This window comes from Lissotriton vulgaris, chromosome 4_1 (genome assembly GCF_964263255.1).
Source record: "Lissotriton vulgaris chromosome 4_1, aLisVul1.2, whole genome shotgun sequence".
In the NCBI taxonomy this organism is placed as follows: domain Eukaryota; kingdom Metazoa; phylum Chordata; class Amphibia; order Caudata; family Salamandridae; genus Lissotriton; species Lissotriton vulgaris.
This window is the reverse complement of record NC_141691.1, coordinates 348,297,138-348,320,383: the sequence shown is the minus strand read 5'-3', so window position 1 is coordinate 348,320,383 and position 23,246 is coordinate 348,297,138. Positions and strand designations below refer to the sequence as shown.

The following is a 23,246-nucleotide window of genomic DNA, read 5'->3' as shown; positions in this document are numbered from 1 at the left end:
CCTGAAACTTGCCAGTGGAGAGGGCAAGTATGGTCATTCGTGCAATACAGCTGGTCGGATGTCGCTGCTTTTCAAGGAATATAAAATTTATCAGATTCCAGGCTTTCAAATGGGAAATTCAAGTGGCGATTGTTCACTTCTATGTAGATAAAGGACCCACTTGAGAGAAAATAAATCAGGTTAAAACTTAATCAGTGTAGGTGCCAAAAGCGCATTCTTCGCTATGGTAGAAAAGGCGCCTGAAAGCAAGCAGTGTGGGTTCCAAAAGCGCTTTCGTCGCTATGGTTGTAGAGGGCGCCTGAAATTAATTATAGTAGGTCGATGCGGCAGGAAGGGGGTCCGAGTGCCTCTTTTCCAGCAGCTCACTGCTGTAGTTCTTCAATTTCTTTAGTTACTCCACTCAATTTGCTAGTGACTTCCTGAAGACACCTGTGTATTCTGCTATTATCTTCCCTTAGTTTAGAAAACTGTTCTTGTACCTCTTGGCGATGATCCATTAATGTTTTCAGAATTAAATCCAGAGATGAGCATCAAACATCAGAGCACTATAACATCAAGTGCGTCTCAGTGCATCTCCGTGCTAAAGCGTTGAGGCTTTTCAGTGCTTCTCCGTCTGTAGTATCATCTGAACAGTCGAGGGTAGACTGGGTTCTAGCAGAGCGTCCTCTCCGTGGCGAGTCTACACCGCCATCTTGCTTCCAGACAATCCATCTTGGATTAATAAATGAAAAAACATGGCACCCTATTCCTTTTGCAGGCGTATGCATGTTTAGTGCATGTGTGCACCTATGAAATGAGAAGCAGCTGCAGCATTGCACCTTTTTCTCCCCCTACGGCTGATTCTGTAACCTCGTCAAAAATCATTTGCCAAGCCAATAGTTCTCAAAGTTGAGACCTATTTGCTTTGCCATTCCTTGCTCTTAAAGAACCATTGTACTCCAATTGAAATCAAATTCTAATGGGCACGATTAGAAAGCGAAATCTAATATAAACATTTCACTCAGATTGATAACACGTATAAATGCTAATTAAAAACTTATTTTAAAAAGCAGCCACAAACCTAGACAAAGTATAAAACATTTGCATTTTATTTACTATGTCAAACATTTCCATATTTCGAATTAAACAAAGGCATATTCCATTAATCATAATTAAATCACAAATTCATAAAATCCACAACGTTAAAAAAATACGGTAAAAAAATATAGGAGTTATGTTGTTTTGCTTGCACATTGGAGTTAGCATTGTATTAAGAAAATAACTACCCTTGTGTGGGTAATAAAAACCAGTGATTCTTAGTACAAAAAAGTACCTACAACACATGCAACAGTTCAGAAAGCACTCCGGGTAAAATAAGAATTTAGAATCTATTATATATTTTAGATCGGACTTCTATAAACGTTCGTGCACATCTCACTGCATCTTTGATCGCGCTCTCTTTGGCAACTCAAATAATGCATTTTATTTGAAGATGTTCGTATGAGGTCTATTATGATTTCAACAGTAACAATATTCAGTATTCCAACTCAGCTAAGGGTATGATTTATGTAGGTATTACACTATAGCAAGAGCTTAAACCGGTTCTTGTCACAGTTTATAGCACAAATTCCACATTTCAGTCTTGCCCTTTGATTTACCTTCGGCAACAAATACCGAAAAGGCTAACAGAAAACATGCTGATTTATTATTTGGGAAACGTACCTGGGAAATTATGCATAATGGGGCTTCCTGACGAGATTAACATGTACCACAATTACACCAGCTCTGCTGGAGACTATCCTCAAGGTCCTCTGCTCCATACTGGACATGCAATCCTTCTTGATTTAACCTATTCCCACGATTCCAAGCTATAAGTCACTCACAGAACAATTCACTAAAACACAATGCATTTACCTTTCCAAGTGTTAAAATACTTAATGAGCAATTCACTAAAACACAATATATGTACCCTTCACTCACACATTTACAGTGTCTTTGCCACAATCAAATCACAAAAGGAGACCAAACAGTTAGCCAATCTTTCACAAACATTGATAAGTTTGCTGCCTTTTTTGTAACTGAATTGTATTGCGATATCTTTGTTGCCTCTGGTGACTGGGCCAAAAATGCGTTGAGAATGTTCACTTTGACATTATAGCTGCTCCAGATGACCAACAAATCCAAGACTCCATCAAGATCTATAGACTGTTGTCATAGCCGGAGATGAACGGCAATTCCAGACCTTTGTTGGACTTTTTGGGATTCAGGTCCAAAAGATGTTCATATCGCTGTCCATAATGTTGTTCAAGAGCGGGTCCCCACGTAGCAGCAGGCTGGCAAATGGATCTGAAGCGCTGGCGGATAAAAGAAACATGTTTTGGTGAAAGAATGAACAAAACAAGGGCCTTCTGCATTTTCAAGTACTTCCCTTTGTAACTGGTGTTCCTGGTGGTCGTGTCAGAGATGGGCTATGGCCAACTCTTGTCAGAAGTAACTATTGCTTGTTTCATTATGTGTGAATATTATTGTGCTGTGTGGGTAGATGCTATAAATAGGTATCGTGACTTCCTGATCACTGAACAAACAAGCATTTGCAATGCAATCCGTCTCGGCTTTGGAACCTTATACGTTTTTAGCTATGCAGCATATAATCCTGGGTGCCTCAACATCTAGTGTTCTTTAACCTTCATTTTTTTAAAATAGTTTTGTATAGTTAAAACTAGACACAAGGGTTTTCAGGTGCTTAACATGAGCCTCGGTTCCGTTATTCAAGGAAACAGGCATATTATCAAACTGCATTGAGAAGTAGGCCATGTCAATCGGTCTCGCTTTTGGGACCTTAGAAGTGGTTAGCCAGAGCTATTGGCTAATGCTTCTGCTCAAGTTGACCAGGCACTTCCATAGTTCACTTGAGTGAACACTTTGAGAACGTGATCAGGGAAAGAAAGTGAAGTGATGGAATCCATGGAAGCGATGGAATCAATGGAAGCTAAGGCTGAATAAAGAAAAATATTCCATCAGTAACCTAAATGAACAAAAAAAAACACTTTAGAAAGAAAATAATTGAAATGAAGGATAGAATAATCTTAACCTGTGTTTAGGGGAGCAGGGAAGAGGCAGGGGCTGAATCGGTTAAAGCGGGAAAGGATAGTAAAAAAAAAATCATTTTTTTAAAAGAGCTAGACAGGAATTAGAATGCTTACAATACATGGAAAAAGAATTCCCTCAAGTATGCAGTTGAAGGGTACAGCTTATCCAGTTGTCACACTATCAGACCAGAATGCTCCGTGGCTGGACAAACACAGGAATATGGGGGGAAGCCATTGAATCAAGAGGAGAGATATAAGATGGGCAACAACCCCCTCCAATTATGAGCAAGGGGCTGGCCCAGGCCACCTCTTAGTATAATGAGCATTTGTATAATTAGGCGCCGGCATACTCTTTCAGGTGGTTAGTGCGCTTTACAAATGAATATAGCATAACATAAGGGAAAAAATGAGACTGCCCAGCGGACCACTTCATATGCCTGTAGCCAAGATGTAAAACACAAAGGTAGAGAACATTTTTTTATAAAAATGGTTCCTGTAAGATTACTTCAACATTTGGGGATACTACTTACTATGTTTGGATAGCTGTTTCTCCTATTGAGTGATCCGATTGGTCTCTTGCCTTAAACTGTAATCCTTTATAAAATCAACTTAATCTGATCTTTGCTTTACCACTCACCACAGAGAAGGACCTAATTGAAAACCGCACGGTAACCAAAAATCCCAAACCTCTTTCAGAATCACCGATGAAGAATCCTAGAAAGACATCCTTTCCTACGAAACAAGCCTACACAAGCATTCCTTTCACATATAACAAAATAAAAAGAATTATAGCTCTGCATAAAAAAGTAAAAAGTATTCTACTAAACTGGCGCATTGCGACAACTAAAGCAGGACACAAACACTACATTTCTTCTGCAAGACATGACTTGCGCACTCAGTTGACCCCCTTATGGACAAGAGGATTACACAGGGATATAAAATATTTCGAAAGCATAGAAAAATAGACCATGATGCAGAGCTGCCATAATTCATAAAGACGACATTAGCTGCATCCCCCTTGCACCTCTGCCCTCTCTAGCCTTCAAAAGCCGGAAATCTAACAACCAGATTTCAAACTCGTTCTTGATAATCACCAGTGTAATAAACCACTTCCCAAGAAACAACGCAGCCTTCACATAAGAACTGATTCGCTTTAAGACCCCTGCTTTGCTTTCATCGGACAACTACCTACTATTTGGAAACAGTATTTTTACAGGAACGATAGTTAAAGTGAACCAATGGCTAATAAGGCAGAACAAATTTTTAAACACTTAAAGTTAATGAAATATTTAGGCTAAACCAGCAATATGAAAGTTGAACTTTCGGGCCCTAAGAAAGAGAGCCTTTGATACAGGAGGGCCTTTCTCAGAATTAAAAATTAAGAATTAAAAATCATTCAACGATCTCTACACACCCAAGAAATTCAGTTACACTTGGTAAAACACAAAGGCCCATGTTTCAATAAATGTTACATTATTCAAAAATCATAAGACAGCTGCTATTCAATAGTGCAGACGGCACAAGGTGCAATAAAGTGCTCAGTGTGTGACTGTATATACATGTTTACATACACACCAAAACCACAAGGCATCACAAAATACACCAATCAGTACAGTGTCCGAACAGAGTCGTAATTTGGCGTTGGTATGGAAGACAACCCAGACAGTGTCCTAATTTCGACCCAGGCTGAATAAATCAACAGGTCTCCTCAGGACTGCGGCGCCTGCCTTTTTCCTCTTGCGTTTACACTACACGATTGAGGTAATCTCCCCCATAATTCGTAGCAATATGTGCAAATTCCGGATATTAGCGGACCAGCGTGGAAATCTTTGCCAGGACTTCAGCAACCGGAAGGCAGCTGTTTTATGAAATTTGAATAATACAATATTCAGCCAAACCTGGGCCTTTGTGTTTGACCAAGTGTGACTGAATATCTGGGGTGTGTAGATCGTTGAATGATTTTAACCCACGGTACAATTAAGCATTAGTGAAAAGCAGCCGTGTTGTGCAATTGCACACGGTTTTGCTTTTGAGTTTTTAATGTGGGAACATTATTTCCCGTACAGGAATACCCTCCAAAACCCTCCCTTACCCCATGACACTTAGGGGTGTTTAATGCTCTGCACATCCTTCAATACCGTTTATTCCTGCACTTTGAAGTAAATCTACAACAGGTTCCAGGATGGAAAAAAAGTGTTTGAAAAGACTTTGTGAAAGGCCACCAGCTCATGAGTTGTGGGAGTTTGTAAAGTCTCAGGGGCATTCATGCCTAGTTCTGCCTACTCCTCACCCCTTACGAGAAGATTAGTACTGCATTATTGTGCGCAGTGGCAGCATGCACTGCACAGTAGTAAATAAAGTTACAGTATACTTGGTGAGTGTCTGACAGGCGTAAACAGAAAGTTTGGTTGCAGAGGTAACCTGACCTTGTCAGAGCCAGTCGCTCCTCCCGCCGCATGACTCCTCCTGAGTGCGCCGGTCCCCCCCTGCTCGTGCCGCCTGGTTGCCGCTGGGCTCAAGTGCCTTGGTTGTAGATTACTTTCTGCTCTGTGCCTTTTTTGCCTTGTATCCCGCTCTGTGCCTTTTGTCGTTTCCCGCCCCCCCCCTGTACTTCCAATTCCACACTTGTTCTGCCACCTGTGCCCATTTTTGTGTTGTTCTCTGCTCTGTGACGTATTTTTGCTCGCCCCCTGTACTTGTAATCTTTGCACTTGCTCTGCCGCCTGGTTTACCGCTGTTTTCTCCCCGCCGCTGCTCCCCCGCGGCCCGCCCCCCTTTTCTCCTCTGTACCCTCTCCTAGTTGCCACCCCGCTCCCGCCTCCCAGCTGCTCCTCCCTCGCCATTTATGGCAGAGTCCGTGCCGATTGTGCGCCGAAAGCACGCCAAAGGCAAGCACGTCTGCGCCCATCCGCGCCTGGACCGCGCCCAGCACCAGACCCCCTGGCCCCCGCAGATGCCACCCTACCCTACATCGGCCGGATCCCCGGCTGCTACCGAGCCACCCTGAGACGCACCCACGGACCCTTCACCTGCCATTCCTGCAAGTTTTCCTGCAGCCGGACCTGTACTGCACCCGCCAAGCCGAGCACCAGCAGCAACCACCTGAAGTGCATCCTGCTCAACACCCGCTCCGTCCACAGACACGCCGTGGAGCTCTGGAACCTGCTCGACACCACATCTCCAGACGTCGCCTTCCTCAAGGAAACCTGGATGAACGCCTCCTCAGCGCCCGACATCGCCATCCCGGACGGATACAAGATCACCTGGAGGGACCGCGTCAACCAGACAGGAGGAGGCATCGCCATCGTCCACAAGAACACCATCCGCATCATGACTCAGATGACACCCTCACAGCCGCCGAACATCTTCACTTCCAGATACACACTGACCCCAAGACCACTCAGAGGCACCCTCATCTACAGACCCCCAGGACCCCGCGCACAATTCAGCGAAGACATCGCAGACTTCATCAGCCCACACGCCCTCCCCCCGCTGACTACATCCTCCTAGGGGACCTCAACTTCCACCTGGAGAACAACAACACCACCACCACCACCACCCTGCTGGACAACCTCGCCAACCTCTGACTCAAGCAACTGGTGAACACCCCCACCCACTACGCTGGACACACGCTTGACCCAGTCTTCTCCTCCAGCAAGTACATCTCCTTCAGCCACTCCACCGGACTCCACTGGACAGACCACAGCTGCGTCCACTTCAGCTTCAGAAAGACCACGACTCACCACCACCCGCAACAGGCTCCCCGCAGGAGCTGGAACAAGATCACCACCGACCAGCTCACCACATCACTGAGCCAGAACCCTCCCACCAGCTCAACGGACCCCAACCAAGCAGCCAACAACCTCACACAGTAGATCACCAACTGCGCTGACGACCTCGTGCCACTGAAAAACCATCCCAGCAGGCCCGGCAGCAAGAAAGCCTCCTGGGTCAGCGACCACCTCAAGAACTCCAAGAAGAACTGCCGTACCCTCGAGAAAGCCTGGCAAAAAAACCCGACTACAGACATGACCGCCCTCAAGCAAGTCACCCGCAAACACCACCAGCTAATCCACACCACCAAGAAGACAGCATTCAAGGAACGACTCGACAACGCACACAACAGCAAGGAACTCTTCAGCATCGTCAAAGAGCTCTCCAACCCCAGCGCCGGAAACAACGACATCACTCCCTCACAAGACCTCGGCGATTCTCTCGCCTCGTTCTTCCACAGCAAGATCGCCGACATACACAACAGCTTCGGCGCACAGACCACGCACCCAACCACCGAACAGACACCCCCCACCACCACCCTCCACGCCTGGACCCCGGTCAGCACCGAAGACACCACCCACGAACACCATCCACTCCGGATCACCAACCAACCCCTGCCCCCACCACATCTTCAACAAGGCCGACTCAGTCGTCGCACCCCAACTCCGGGACATCATCAACCGCTCCTTCAGCACCGCCACCTTCCCGGAGAGCTGGAAGCATGCCGAACTCAGCGCCCTCCTGAAGAAACCATCAGCAGACCCCACCGACCTCAAGAACTACCGTCCAATCTCGCTCCTCCCTTTTCCTGCCAAAGTCATCAAGAAGACCGTCAACAGACAACTTGCAGCCTTCCTCGAGACGAACGGATCCCTCTACCATTCGCAGTCCGGCTTCCGAGCCAACCATAGCACCGAGACCGCCCTCATCGCAGCCCATGACGACATCCGAGCCCTGCTCGACAACGGGGAACCTGCGGCCCTCATCCTCCTGGACCTCTCCACTGCGTTCGATACCGTCTGCCACCACACCCTAGTGAAGCACCTCAGCAACATCAGAATCCAAGAGAAGGCACTAGAGTGGATCATCTCGTTCCTCACTGGAAGAACCCAGAGAGTCCGCCTCCCTCCATTCAGATCCAAGGCCACCGAAGTCATCTGCGGCATACCACAAGGTTCATCACTCAGCCCCACCCTCTTCAACGTCTACATGAGCCCCCTCGCAGCCATCGCATGCCAACACAACCTCAACATAATCTCCTACGCCAACGACACCCAGCTGATCCTCTCCCTCACCAACGACCCAGCCACCACCAGAACCAACCTACACGAAGGGATCAAAGACGTAGCCAAGTGGATGATGAACACCCGCCTGAAACTAAACTCAGACAAGACGGAAGTCCTCATCCTTGGATCATCACCCTCTGCCTGGGACGACTCCTGGTGGCCCCCTGCCCTGGGCAGCGCACCCAAACCAACGGACCATGCACGCAACCGGGGCTTCATCCTGGACTCCTCCCTTTTGATTACCAGACAAGTCAACGCCGTCTCATCATCATGTTTCAACATCCTACGCATGCTCCGAAAGATCTTCCGATGGATCCCCACCGAAACCAGGAAGACGGTCACACAGGCACTAGTCACCAGCCGACTGGACTACGGAAACACCCTCTACACCGGAACCACAATCAAACTTCAGAAAAGACTCCAACGCATCCAGAAAGCCTCCGCGTGACGCATCCTGGACATCCCCCAACACAGCCACATCTCCGGACACCTGAGACCTGCACTGGCTCCCTGTCAGCAAGAGAATCACGTTCAGACGCCTCACCCACGCACACAAGGCCCTCCACGACCTGGGCCCCAGGTACCTCAACAACCGCCTGACCTTCTACACTCCCATCCGCCAGCTACGATCGACCAGCCACGCACTCGCCGCCGTTCCACGCATTCGAAGAGCCACCATGGGAGGACGATCCTTCTCCTACCTGGCAGCCAAGACTTGGAACTCCCTCCCCATCCACCTCCGTCTGACCCAAGACCACCTTCCTTTCGGAAGCAACTCAAGACCTGGCTGTTCGAGCAGTAGCGGACCCCCCTCCCACACGCGCCTTGAGACCCTCCGGGTCAGTAGCGCGCTATACAAATATCTTGATTGAATCGGAATGAGTGTCCAGTGTTAGGCCTGTCCGGCGCACACACATCGTGAAGCTTCCACTGAGCACAGTAGTGATTATTGTAGGCACTTGCACTTGGCACTTTACAGATGGCCCTATAGGGTACATCGTCTGCTGGACTAGAACGCCTTCTGTAACTACACCAAAGTACCCAAAGACTGCGTAAGGTCTCATCTCACCAACCACTAGCGCAGACCACATCTGCTTTCCCAACTCTCTTTATGTTTTTTATGCTTTATACTTAGGTGTATTAAGCTACATTTAAAAGTCATAAATCTGACCTCCAGTGAGGTGTTAACGTCTGTGCTATACTGTATCAGAGGCCTGTCCCCTGCACCCCCCTGAAGTAAGCATTGGGTATTTGCTGTTACCCACTCCAATGGTACTCATTTAATTGACCTAGGAAGAATGAAAGACTGAGTGGACCATGGAACCGAACAGATATTCGTGCAGCGGGAGCATCAGCCCACTGAGGCCCCTGGCCTGGAGGAAACGCTTACCAGCCACCCCCTTCATTTTCCAGCTAAAAGATTACCCTCTCCCTTGCAGGCACAGCCCCGGTGTTGCTGCCCTTCCGTGTCACCCCCCTTCTCGCCTTAAAGTCCTTGGCTGCTGCCCACTCATGTCACATGGATTCCTTCTCCTTGCAAACACCAACAGCAGCAGAATAAAATACATTTTTGGGCAGCTCCCCCAAATGCGCCAGGTGGCAGCGAGAACTCTGATCCCATTCCAGCTCCTTAATGGGATTCTGCATGTGTTCTCTCTGTACCCCCAGCAGCTCTCCAAGGATGTTCAAACACGCTCACTCCTATTACCCAGCTGGACGCTCAGGCCAGAGTAGTGTGCTGAGGGTGCCCGCTGCAGCTCAGGCCCCGCGCACCACAGGGGATGCGGGTGCCTGTGTTACGCCTTTGAGTGCAACTATCAAACAAGCCTACACACCTTAAAGAAGTCACACTGAAACGCATTAACAATCTGACCACACACATTCTATTAGAACCTATTCAAACTGACAGTTCTGTACAGCACATTCTTCTCTCCACTAGTGACATACCAAAACTAGAAGGATGAGGGCCAGGACATCCGCGATTTCTTTAGCCCCGACTGGAGCCCGGTGTCCACAGTGTAGGAGGTGCTGTCCATAGTGAGATGTGCAAATAATGCTCGCTGTCGCAGAGGCCACCCCCAACGGGGGCTAGAGGGCTGGAGCCATAACAGACGCCGTGCAGCCCAGGAAAAAACGGTTTTTGGCGCAATAAGGAGCCCTGAAGCGGGCCCCCTGCGTCAGCTGCCAGGAAGGTGCCGACCCCCAGTCTGCCAATGGGGAGGCGAGCGGGGTACAATGGGGGGGGGGGGGGGCGTCTGCCAGCTAGGCGGGAAAGGACACGGGGGCATAAAAGTGCCGCTCCCCCAGGTAGCTCCGATCTTCGCCGAGTGGGGGAGCAGCAGTAGCACAACAATAACTTTGGCCCACCCACCTACACCTAAGGAACAGCGATGATGCAGTGCTGAGAAGAAGGCAAGACTATGGCGGAGAGCTACGCGGATAATGGTTGGTACGGAGGCACACCGAAGGGCGGTGTGCCGGAATAGGACCGCTCACTTTGGGATGCCTCACGGCTGGGCAAGTTGGCCTACAAAAAGGGGTAGCAAACGGAGACGGCGCTCGCAGCCCAGCCCCTGCCGGATGGCAGGGCACAAAAGAGTCTAACAAGGTAGCGAGTCGTGGCCTAACTCCGGGGACAGGAGCTACCCCCCACGCAAAGAGAGCGCAAATCCAACCGTACAAAGAGATGACCTAGAAGGGACAAGAAACAAGACAAGCATCCATATGAGCTAACCAACGAACTGTCATCCCAATGTGAGAATTGGGGATTTACATATGATTTATGACCGATATTACGTGTAACAAATGCATATGATTTACGACGCAAATATGACAGTTCTACGATGATGATTTATGCTCTGGGGATGCAAACCATGCCAAAGTATATCTATGCATTCCTAATAAAACTGCGGCCAACAAATGCCACTGCAAACACAAATGCATGTTGGCTTGTTCATTCTAAGGAACACAGGGGGGAAATGTAGCATGTACTCTGGAGTCGGCACAGTGCGGGGGTTATCCAAGAAGCCGTGGTGCTGGACCCTGGCTGAGCCTGCTGTCTGCTGCTGATGGGGGAGGGCAGGCGGGAGGGGATGCAGGGGCTCCGGGGGTCGCTGCTGGAGCGGGACCTGCTGCTGCTGCTCTGGTACTTGCGGTGCAGCTGAAGCTACTGCTCCTGTGTTTACATGTTTCGGAGCATTCAAGTCTCAGTTACTGCTGCCGCTGCCTCCTGGAACAGGCACGCTGCTGCTCTCTGCATCCATCCTTCAACCCTCCTAGCACAGGAACAGCGAATGGAGAGGTGGGCACGGGGGAGTGAGGGGACGAATAGGTGAGACAGGGGAGAAGCGGCAAACATGGAGACTAGAAAATCAGGCAGGAGTAAAAATAGAAAACGCACAAGGATAGGGCAGGAGAGAGATTAGGAATGTTACAACAAACGAGGAAGCGAGGGTCTTGGGGAGACAGAGTGGACACGTGGATATCAGGGCAGAGTGGATGGAAAGTGAAAGCACTTTTGGTTACTGCAGCTGAGTGAATCACGAGAGAGGGACAAGTCAGGCAAAATATAGTGCATATTCAGTTAGCCCATCAGAGGAGAAGACAAGCATTTACAAATGCAATAGGACTCGTATTTATGCAAGACCTATTGCATTGTAAACAAAAGTGCTAGCATTCAAGAAGGCAGGAACGGGAGTGGGTGGGGGGTTGGGGGGGTGTTGTGGTGGGCAGAGAAGTGACGGACTGCGGAAGGGAACGGGGGAGGCAGGGGAACCTAACTGGTTTGAAAGTAAAGGCGCCGATAACCATGGAGGGACAAAAATGAAGTCATAGCCGTCAGGAGCCAGGACTAACTTGACGAACACCAATGAGAATGCAGAATTTATGACTTTGGCCAATTAAAAAGATAGCCGGAAAGTGGGCGGAGCTTCCCCCACTATACTGTATACAGCATCTCTGCTCTGGACGACACAGCGCCAGCGCTGCCTAGGCCGAGACCTAAAAAAGGGGTCCCACATCAACTATTGTGAATCTAAAAAAACATCTAAGCAAGGATTTCTGAAAGATCACCTTCACCTGCTATAACAGGAACTATTCACACCTTTTTCTCTGTTCACATGCTGCTGCTCCCTGAACCGCAGAATATCTTGCTAAGCACTACAGACAAGCTTGAAGGCTATTTCCATTCATTTAATTCAAGGACTTAACCCTTCACATTTAATCTATTATATTTGTCTACGCAAGAATGGCATGCTTTGCTCGTTTATGGATGGCACCATTGTCTAGCGCATGTCAAGTAGTGAAATAAAAAGCACACTATTTGTATTGCAAAATGTTCGTGTATTTTTAGAATTACTGTTTTGAGTCATCACAAGATCAAGCCGTAGACTCGCGACTGAGTTCCATTGTCTTCAACTGCAACAAATCCTGTAGTTAGTAGTGGTCATTGGCCCTCATTTGATACACATGCTGGAGTCACACAAACTGCCTTCTCACTCTTACATCCTCCTGCTCTCTCTCGCTTTTCATCCCTTTCCGCCTCCGCTCACTTACTACCCTCTCCCTGCCACCCTTCAAATCTCAGTGTTAGTCGTCCTGTTTCTCTCTGCCAGTCACTCCCCTTTTACTCTCGTTCCTCTTCCTCCCTTTTTAGGTATCGTCTGAGCCAGCGCATGCGTTGGTCTGGCAAGACATTTAGTGAGTGGGTTTTAGAAATCCCACCACATGCTTTTGCTGGCCTAGAGCATGCGGTTACGCACACAGTAACGCGCATTCCTCACATTGCTCGATGAGGAGCCATTTGGCTTTCCTCTCGCTTGCTCTCAAGTGCATGCTTCAACGCACCCCCCCCCCCCCACCACAGAGCACGTCCTGCTCCTATCGCTGGCTGCTGCTGCTCCCGGCGCTATCTGGCTTTATCTCACCTTCTGGCTTTACTGGATTTTGACCCTTCAAAAGAGCAATTTCCAATCATGAAGTTCCACTGATCCTTCTGATATGGCCTTCATAAACATTTTTTTACATCTGTTTTATTAATTTAAATAGCAGCACAACTACTAGTAGACATGCTGAGAGTCATCAACACTGTAAAACCACAAAACTACACAGTGAAGAGTGCAGAAGAGCTAAACAATGACCCTCTCAAGTGCACAATCAACCATCCGCAGAGGAGTTCAGCCAGATAGAGCGGCCTTCACAAACGTCACTGCGTTTTTTTTACACATATAAGTGAGGCAATGTGTACAGAAAATGTGCGAAATGGGCTTTGTCCTTAAATTATATGCATGCTTGCCTTCCTAAGCTTAAAATTACCATCCACAGCCTACTGGGCACTACTGTACTGCCACGTCCCACAACATACACTAAAGGCTACTCACAGAGGAAAAGAAGCTGTCATTCTTAAACGCAATAGCTGCTGGGTTAGCATTCAATAAGCAGCCATACGCAGCATACAAGCGAATGCTGTCAGAGTAATGTACAGCCTACATGTGCCTGCTGTCTGAGAAACGGAAAACTTGCAAAATCACAAATGTTAAAAATATAGAAAAGCAAAAGATTTCACAGTTGTAAGGAAATTTTCCATCTCTTCAGCAGCAATTCAGAGACAAACAAATCATTCCACAAGAAATCAAGGCAGAAGTTGAATATATTGCACTTCCTGTTGCTCCGTATCAAATGCCAATATAGTAGGTTTAGAGAAAGATAATCAAGGCAGAAGTACAGGTGATGACATTTCTTTCTAAGCAATCACTTACATTAACCCGCTTGGGACATTGAAAGGCGTGCTGTATTTTGCCTTACATCCTGCAGTACAAGCGCATGGTCACCGCATGGACAGGGCCGGCAGTCGCCATCTACGGGTGACCGAAAAGAATGGTTTACCTACTTCCTTCGCACAGCTGGTGAAGTGCACGTGGCCTCCAGTTTCAGCAGGTGGGTGCTTGCCGGGCCAGTTTCATTACTTCCTGCTCCGCACTGTAATCCTTGCAGATTTCCGTAAGGTCATCCCCTGCCTGCACTCTGCAGCAGGATCACTGCAGGGCTCCCCTCCTCGCGCACAGGCTCGGGTCTTTGCATGATGTGATGCAGCAGTGCGGAGTGTGTTGCAGGAACCCTGCCTGCCAGAGACTTAGCTTTCAAAATTAACACTGCATTGCTTTAAGCTCCAACCCGACTGCTCCCAAGGTATGCCGTTGGCTACATGGTTCATTGTTTGCGCCATCCTGTTTAAGATAATCATGTTTGTAAGGCCTGGAGGGATGCATGCAAGCAAATTAAAGTTGCTCCATACGTATGAGCAGTTGGGGTTGGTGGGAGCAGTGAGAAGTTGCAAGACTCATGCATCGCCAATAAGAGCGGCGGTGTTCAGTGCTTTCATTTAGTTCATACCTTTTCCCCATTTGGAGCCCAGCTGCAAAGAAATTATAGTTTTAGCTCTATTGCTGTTCCTAGCGTGGTCTTCTGCCCTTCGCATAAAGATATGCCTAGCAGGGTCTATGTGGGCTTTAGTGACGTAATCTTGCCTTTTCAAATGGTGCTCCATTATCCGGTCACCCATGCTCAAAGTATTAAATACCACCTAGCAAAACAAGCATTGGCATAGCCAATAGGTCTCGCCTTGGGACCTTATAATTGTTTAGCCATGCAACGGTTGATGTTGTTGCACCAAGGATATTGTGCTGCATAACTAAATACGTATAAGGTACCAAAAGCAAGACCAATTGGCTATGCAAATGCTAGTTTCTTTTTTCCTCCCTTGCTCATTTTCAATCTCCCGCTCCCTCTCTTTTCCCCTCCCTCTATCAACCTCTCCTGCTCTTCACCAAGTGATTGTCTGTTGTGAGAGTGTGTCGACTGGGAGCCTTTAACAGGAGTTAGGGCTATGTTGCATGCAGTGATTGCTGGTCCCATTATACACACCACAATCGTTGTGCAAAGTCAAAGAACATTTTAAAGTCATTGATTTCACCAAAGAAACATAATACCGGCTACCACAAAAAGTGTTCAAAATGGTTTCATAGCAATTGCATTTTCGTGTTGCATGAAGTATTCCATGAAAACGTACCTGCCACACAGATCCTTCTGCTCTGATCATCTTGATCACTGCGAGGATTGGGATCCACATGAGAGAGAATGCAATCATACACCAGCCAATCGCCGTTCCCCAGGCTGGATATGCTATCGATCCATGCATAGGGGCTTTAAATGTCACCAGTGACCAGATTAAAATTGCCTGTAAAAATGGAAGACATTGGTCAGTAGCTCATGTATGAAGCTTAGCCTCATATTCAGAAACGTTCATGACTTTCAGCGCACATTTTTGATTGATACTACCGGAGGGAAAAGGCCCGTCTCTTAATTTGTCCTCGTCCTAATTAAGATGTAGAAATTGTAAACAAAGAATCAACGCATATTTGTAACACACGTGGTCATAAACCCTAACATTGCCCCACCATTATTAGGCTGTTTGCCGTGAAGACTCTAAGGCCTCACAGATTAAGCCTAAACTCAGAAGCAATTCAATTCAATTCAAAAGTGCTTTATTCGAGTAATTACTCATAAAAGCAAGACTCAGAAGCACGCATGTGTGCAGCCACAAGAAAGCATCCACTAGGATCAATGTAAGAACCAAGTCACAGGGGAATACCAGGACGGGTTCCCTAAGCAAGCGCCGGGACGCTTACGGGCAGCTGTGCGCTTTACAAGTCCAGCACATTTACATTTACATTACATTTTACTCGTTTAGACGAAAGGCCATTGGAAGGCATGATCATGACAGGGCTTCCTTAGAACAGACCAGGTAGCACCAGACCGTCTCCATGGCTGGCTGATAACTGGAGTGCAGATGCCAATAGTTTTTGGAAATATAAACGGTTGGGTGTGAGCTGTCTGAAGCCTAATCTGCAGGTGTGTGTCGGTAACATCAGGAGCCTGCTGCAAGATGAAGAGTGAAAGTTACTGGCTAGCTGATTATCTTGAGGATGCCGCCCTCCCCCCCGAAACCAACTAAGGCAAGAAAATGAAGGCCAGTGGGTGGCAGTCAGCCATGCAGGCAGTGGCAGATCACTTGATCAACATGATTGGTTAGAATGTCAACCAATAGGGTGTGGCAAAGCAAAATTCTGCCTTACACAGTGTTTTAGGGAACAGTTGCAGTTCCGAAGTCAGCTAGGCAGATGGGCTCCATTTCAACTACACCAGCAAATGGACAATGGAAGTTCATTGTGGAGAAATATCCGAGAGTGGCTACACTGTGCTTCTTTGCGATATACCAAGTCATCCTCAAACGTTTTTGAATTCCTAAGCATAGCTTTTGACTGAAGGAAAGATATAGGCTTGGAATTAAGAATTTGTGATTCTCAGACTGAAGAAGCGGAATTGTCAATCTTAAAACCCAGTTACGTAAAGTATGCTGTATTACCGATATTCAATAGTAATTAGTTTAGGTTTATGGCAGCATGGCTGGTCACAGAGGAGGATAGGCTAGAAAATGGGCAAATGAAAACACATAAAACTAGACTCGCATAGCCAAAACCCAGTGGTTACTCACACACAAAGTATGCATTTCCCTTCGTGCAGAATCAATAGTTCAGTGTGCGCATTTGGTATGAAAAAACAAGTTACTTACCTGTAACTTTGGTTCCCCAGTATTGGTAACTTTCATAGATTCCCATGCTTTGTATCATTCCCCGTCGTCGGACTGGGAGTCTCGGTAATAAAAAATATCATAGTAGTAGGTACAAAAGAGAAAGGAAAGGCCTAGGCCTCATTCCCTTTTGTAACATATCAGCCTCTTTTTGTAAAAGAGACCAAACTCTAGGCGTCAGCCAATCAGAAGAGCCTCACCCTTAGAACCTTCCTGAAGGAACCTCAGAGCCTCAGATTTTCGTAGCCGTAGTGCGCTAGACACCATACTTGCTGAAGACTGAGCTTTCCCCGGGGAGGTGGGTGGGCGCATGGGAATCTATGGAAGTTACCAATACTAGGGAACCAAAGTTACAGGTAAGTAACTTGTTTTCTTGCCCCAGTATTGGAACTTTCATAGATTCCCATGCTTTGTATCAGAATAGCAAGCAGTAAACATCAAACACATTTTGTAAAGAAGTATATCATAACATTAGCAAGAAAATTACAAAATGTGTTACCCATGGAAGGTGGGATAGAAAGGAAAGCTCACCAATCACTTGAAGAGGTATCTCAGGACAGCCTGGCCCACAGCCGCGTCATACTGCTGCAATGACTAAGCAGTAATGCTTAGTGAACGTGTGCACGCTGCTCCAGGTAGCAGCCCTGCAGATGTCTTTGATATGTACCCCCGCAAAGAGGGCCGTAGAAGAAGCCACTGATCTCGTTGAGTGAGCACGGATCTTGCCCACCAGAGGCTTCCCTGCTATCTTGTGGCAGTGCAGAATAGCACTCGAAATCCATCTTGAGATCCCCTGTTTGGACAGAGGGAGACCTTTGTTTGGACCGCCGAAGGCAATTAACAATTGCGAAGACTTTCTAAAGTCCTTGGTTCCGTCTATGTAGAATTTTAGACAGCGTTGCAAATCCAGAGTGTGCAACGTCTTTTCCGCTGGAGTGACTGGGTTCGGAAAAAATGTTTTCAGGATCACAGGCTCATTTAGGTGAAAGTCAGTAGGAACTTTGGGAATGAACCTTGGGTTCGTCCGCAAGATGGTAATGTTCTTTTTGAACTGCAAAAATGGTTCTTGGATAGTTAGGGCCTGCATCTCCCCTACTCGCCTAGCCGATGTGAGGGCCAAGAGCAAAGCTAATTTCCATGATAAGTATTTCAGATCTGAGCGGTGAACCGGCTCAAAAGGTCCCTTCATTAGTTGAGCCAGGACTAAGTTTAGATGCCATGTTGGAGGAGGAGATCGCACTGGCGGATAGACCCTGAACAGGCCTTTGAAGAATTGTTTGGACCAGAATCAGATCTTCTGAATCTCGAAATCACTGCTAAATGAACCTCGATAGTAGAATGGGACAGATTAGACTTAGCTAGCGAAAGGAGGTAAGGCAGGAGTTGATGAGGTTTTGACGTGAAAGGATCGATCTTCTTTCTTACACCAAATACAGAATCTTTCCAACTTCAGTCTGTATGTTTTGTTTGTGGACGGAGCCCGTGCCTGAGAGAGAATGTCCTTGACCTCCTTGGAAAGAGGAACATTCATGTAATCTCGCTGGTCAGGAGCCATGCAGTCAGGTGCAACGATCTTGGGTCTGGATGCCAGACTTGTCCTTCGGACATTGTCAGGAGATCCGGAACATCCTCCAGCCCTATCAGAGGAACTAGCGACAGCAGATGGAGCTCGGTGTACCAGAATTGTCTTGGCCATGCCGGGGCTATAAGGATTAGCTTGCATGGCTCTGTCTTCATTTTTCTGATGAGGCGTGGAATCGGTGGAAATGCATAGAGAAACATCCCCGTCCAGGCTATTGATAGGGCATTGCCCAATGAGCCTTGATGGTGGAACCTGCTGGCGTAGGCTCGGCACTTCCTGTTGGTTGGCGTCGCAAAAAGGTGCCCCATGTTTGAAAGAGCAGATCTAGAACCTGTTGTTTCAGCTCCCACTCGTGACTGACTGAGGTGAGTCTGCTCAGCCTGTCGGCGCCCTCGTTTAGCACTCCTGGTAAGTGTTCTGCCTTTAGAGAAATTCCATGAAGAATTGTCCATTCCAGAATCTGTTGAGCCTCTCGCGACAAGAGGAGTGATCTCGTCCCTCCTTCCTTGTTCACGTAATGCATAGCCGTGGTGTTGTCCGTCCTGACTAGCACTTGTGAACCCTGGAGACGCGGAAGAAGGGCTTGAAGAGCTAGCCTGATCGCTCTCAGTTCCAACAGGTTGATGTGTAGTTTTTGCTCGCTTGGAGACCAATGGCCGCTGACCTGCAGGTCCTGCATCACTGCTCCCCATCCCTCCAATGACGCATCCGTCGTCAGTATGTGAGGTGATGGAACGCTTGCGAAGGATAGACCTTGGCATAAATTTTGTTGATGCGACCACCAAAGCACTGCCTCCTTCATCTCTCGAGTGACCATCACTTTGTCGTCGAACGATCCGTGCACTTGCTGCCACTGGAGTTCCAGTTGCTCCTGCAGGGGGCACATCCGGAGCCTGCAGTGCGGGATCAGGGGAATACATGACGACATCACCCCCAGCAGCGACTTGTAGCTGCGCACAGAAAGACACTTTTTTCCTCGGAGGCCTCGTGCCAATCTTTGCAGTTTCTGTATCCTCTCTCGAGTAGGAAATGCCTTTGAGAGCTGCGAATCCAGCACCTCTCCCAGGAACCGAGCTGACCGTGATGGCACCAGCGTGGATTTCTCCGTGTTCAAGGCGAGACCCAGATTCTGGAACGGATTGGTGCAAGCCTGCACCGCGTCCTGCGCTAATGCTCTGGTCGGGGCCTTTAGTAACCAATCGTCAATCAATCAGTGACACTTATAAAGCGCGCTACATACCCGTAGGGTCTCAATGCGCTGGGGGGCGGGGGGGGGCGGGGGGAGCCGCTACTGCTCGAACAGCCAGGTCTTCAGCTTCTTCCTGAAGGAGAGGTGGTCTTGGGTCAGGCGCAGGTCGGTCGGGAGGGAGTTCCAGGTCTTGGCGGCCAGGTAGGAGAAGGACCTTCCTCCTGTAGTCGCTCTTCGGATGCGGGGGACGGCGGCGAGGGCGTGGTTGGCTGATCGGAGGTGGCGTTTGAGAGCGTAGAAGTTGACTCGGCTGTTGAGGTAGCTCGGGCCTTGGTCGTGTAGGGCTTTGTGTGCGTGGGTGAGGAGGCGGAAGGTGATTCTTTTGTTGACGGGGAGCCAGTGAAGGTCTCTCAGATGTCCGGAGATGTGGCTGGTTCGTGGGATGTCGAGGATGAGTCTGGCTGAGGCGTTCTGGATCCGCTGGAGTCTCTTCTGGAGCTTGGCGGTGGTACCGGCGTAGAGGGCGTTGCCGTAGTCCAGTCGGCTGGTGACGAGGGCCTGGGTGACGGTCTTCCTGGTCTCGGTGGGGATCCACCAGAAGATCTTCCGTAGCATGCGTAGGATGTTGAAGCATGCCGAGGAGACGACGTTGACTTGCCTGGTCATCGTCCCAATATTGCCAAAGCATTGGCGGCGCGAACCAGAAGGCTAGCAATGGATGAAAATCTTTTGCCTGTGTTATCAAGCCGTCGTCCATCCTTGTCAGGAGGGGCCATCAAGGGAGCAGAAGGGTTCCGTGACTTCCTTTGCGCAGCCTGTGATATAACAGAGTCCGGCTTGGGATGACCTGTTAACGCTGCAGGTCCATCCTCTGGCGCTTTATACTTTTTATCAAGGCGCGGTGGCACAGGGACCACAGTCGCTGGGTTTTTCATGGTCTTCAAACCTTCCTCCCATAGATGTTCCACAATCGGAATGGACCTTGTAGTTTTGCGGTGAGTTTCTTTAAAATCGTACAAGAAACAGTCTGTGGTCTGAGCAGGCAATACCAATTTAAACCTTCCAGCTGCACGCTCCATCAGTTGATGAAAGCTGCCGATGTCAGCAGGAGGAGAATCACCTAAGTCTTGGTGAGGTGAAGCTTGATCCGGGATGATGTAGTCATTGTACTCATCTCCTTCCTGATCCGAGTCGTGAGTATCATCCGTATCATTATCATGATCCCCATCTGGATAATCAGCTGGTTCAGACGCAGACTGAGGCACTGGCCGCTGTGGTTGAGGAGGAGTCTGTACCGGGTGCACGGGAGGGACAACCGAAGATTCGGCCTTCATTGGTGTCAATGGAGTAGACCTCCTCGGCGCTGGCTGCTCGGCTTTCGACTTGTAGTCCTGCAGCATCTTGTGTAGGTCATGCAGGAATGACATCGGGACTGAAACCATGTCTTGTAGTCCTGCAGCATCTTGTGTAGGTCATGCAGGAATGACGTCGGGACTGAAACCATGTCTTGTGGTTCATAGTCCCTTGAGTGGTCCGTTTGTGGATAGTCGCCTCCACCTTGTTCATATGCCTCCTCTGAGTCTGTTTCCTGACTCTTGATGAGAAGTTGAGATGGGCTATTCGCATAATCAAAACCATCCTGACCGTCCCCTTCAGAGTCCTCTTAGTCCAGCAACGTAGTGGGAGGTAAAGAGGTTACCCTCCTTGGGGATGTCATTTCAGGCGTGATCCTTGTGAGAGAAATTGTCACCCTTCTCTCCGCCGCCAGTATCGTTGGCTGGTCCGTCGACGCCGGAGAAATCCTAGTCGACGAGATAGGAAGTGCAGATGTCGTCGTCGACGCCACCAACGACGAGCCCGCCGTCAATGTAGAAATCGTTGTCGTCGACGGCACTGTTGTCTTACCGCCGTCGACGATGATGTTGTCTTAGTCGACGATGTCTTAGTCGACTATGTCGACGGCATACTCCCCGTCGACGCCGCCGAGCTCTTCTTCAACGACGCTTTAGTAGTCGACGCTCCCAATTGGTCGACGGGACCAATTGGATCTTGGGCTTCATTTTCATCGACTGAGCCAACGCCGACAAAGTCTTCGTCGTAGAGGTCTTGGAACTCCTCTCTGAAGAGTGTCTTTTGAAGGCTGGGTCTGTCTTCTCACCCTTAGGAGGCGTAGCCAGTTCTGCCTTGCCCGACCCACTGTGGTGGGGGGAAACTCCTGAACCCCGGCCATCAGACTCCCTGGGGGGTCTTCTTTGAAGCCTTTGAGGGGCGCCCAATAGAGGAAGATGGGGAACCTCTACCCCTTTTCACTGACCTTTGAGGAAGCACAGGAAGCCGATTCCTCCTCGTCACTGGAAACTCCATGTTTCCTTTCCTTCTGCCTCTCCAACCATGTAAGAAGCCTTCCAGCACGATCTCTCAAGGTCTTGGTGGAGAGAGTGCGGCAAATCTTACATTCCTCCGCCTTGTGATCTGGAAACAGGCAGTAGAGGCAATCCTTGTGTTTGTCCTCCACAAACAGCCTTTTCTTCCCACAGGTGGAACAGGGCTTGAAAATGGCTTTCTTCTTCTCAACCTCAGACATCTTGATGAAGAAAAGAGATTCCTGATGAAATCTGAAGAAAATTCTGAAGAAATAAGTGTTGAAATGATTTTGTAAGAGTAGAAATAGAGCAGAGCTCAATGGAGACTCCCTAGCACAACGTGCAGTAGAAAATCTGAGGCTCTGAGGCTCCTTCAGGAAGGTTCTAAGGGTGAGGCTCTTCTGATTGGCTGACCCCTAGAGTTTGGTCTCTTTTACAAAAAGAGGCTGATATGTTACAAAAGGGAATGAGGCCTAGGCCTTTCCTTTCTCTTTTGTACCTACTACTATGATATTTTTTATTACCGAGACTCCCAGTCAGACGACGGGGAATGATACAAAGCATGGGAATCTATGAAAGTTCCAATACTGGGGCAAGACCCACAACCCAAAAATATTTCGGATTGTATATGGGGGAAGAAGTTTCCCCAATTAAACATATGTTTACATGCAGAATAAATGAAACGTTCAATGTGCAAGTCCACCTTTCCACCATATTTATTCTTGCAAATTGTCAGCATTGTGCAGAAAACACAATGGTAGGTGTAAGTGAGTATGCGTTGAAAACTGTGCATGCTTTGGGGGTTTTTATGCAATCCAAAAATGTGAAACTATCGAAATGTGACTTTAATTGGTGGTCACCCGTTTAAAAGTAAAACGAATTTAAAAATGTTTATAGAAGGCAGTGGGTGGGAGGGAGTACAAATTGCTAAATGGAAGGAGTATGTGCGTTTAATTTGAATGAAAATCTAAAAGCGTAGTCTAAAATTAGAAGGAACGGTTGGAAATTGCCCTTAACATCTGGCTAGCCAACAACCTTCATGAAAACTAAGTTTTTTTTCTAGCAGTCATTACTAATAGTGTCAACAGTTAATGATTGAACAAGGCTACTGATTTGTAATATGTGAGACTGAATTACTTCTATACTTTCATTTTCTACCTATTTTCCTCAAATCTATAGGATCGTTCTAATACTCTGCCACTCCTAACACTTTTAGTCAAAGCAGCATATATTTTCGTTTTATTATTTCCTTGTATTCAGTAGTAAGGTATATTAACTAAAGTGTCAGTGAGTTTTACGATGTAGAGGAGTGATTTATATAAACAGCATACTCATTG

At 47.9% G+C, this 23,246-nt stretch overlaps 1 protein-coding gene across 2 annotated transcripts in view; it reads right to left on the bottom strand.

The window, feature by feature from the left end:
• Positions 1-1,063: 1,063 nt before the first annotated feature.
• The window catches only part of LOC147718733 (sodium- and chloride-dependent neutral and basic amino acid transporter B(0+)-like), a 367,624-nt gene continuing 345,441 nt past the window's right edge, over positions 1,064-23,246 (bottom strand). For both annotated transcript variants that reach the window (XM_086966770.1, XM_086966769.1), the window contains exons 14-15: positions 15,195-15,362; positions 1,064-2,333 (exon numbers count right to left, since the gene is read on the bottom strand). In XM_086966770.1, coding sequence (XP_086822896.1) covers positions 2,178-2,333; positions 15,195-15,362 — 324 coding nt within the window. In that variant the 3' untranslated portion in view covers positions 1,064-2,177. The remainder of the gene's footprint in view (positions 2,334-15,194; positions 15,363-23,246) is intronic.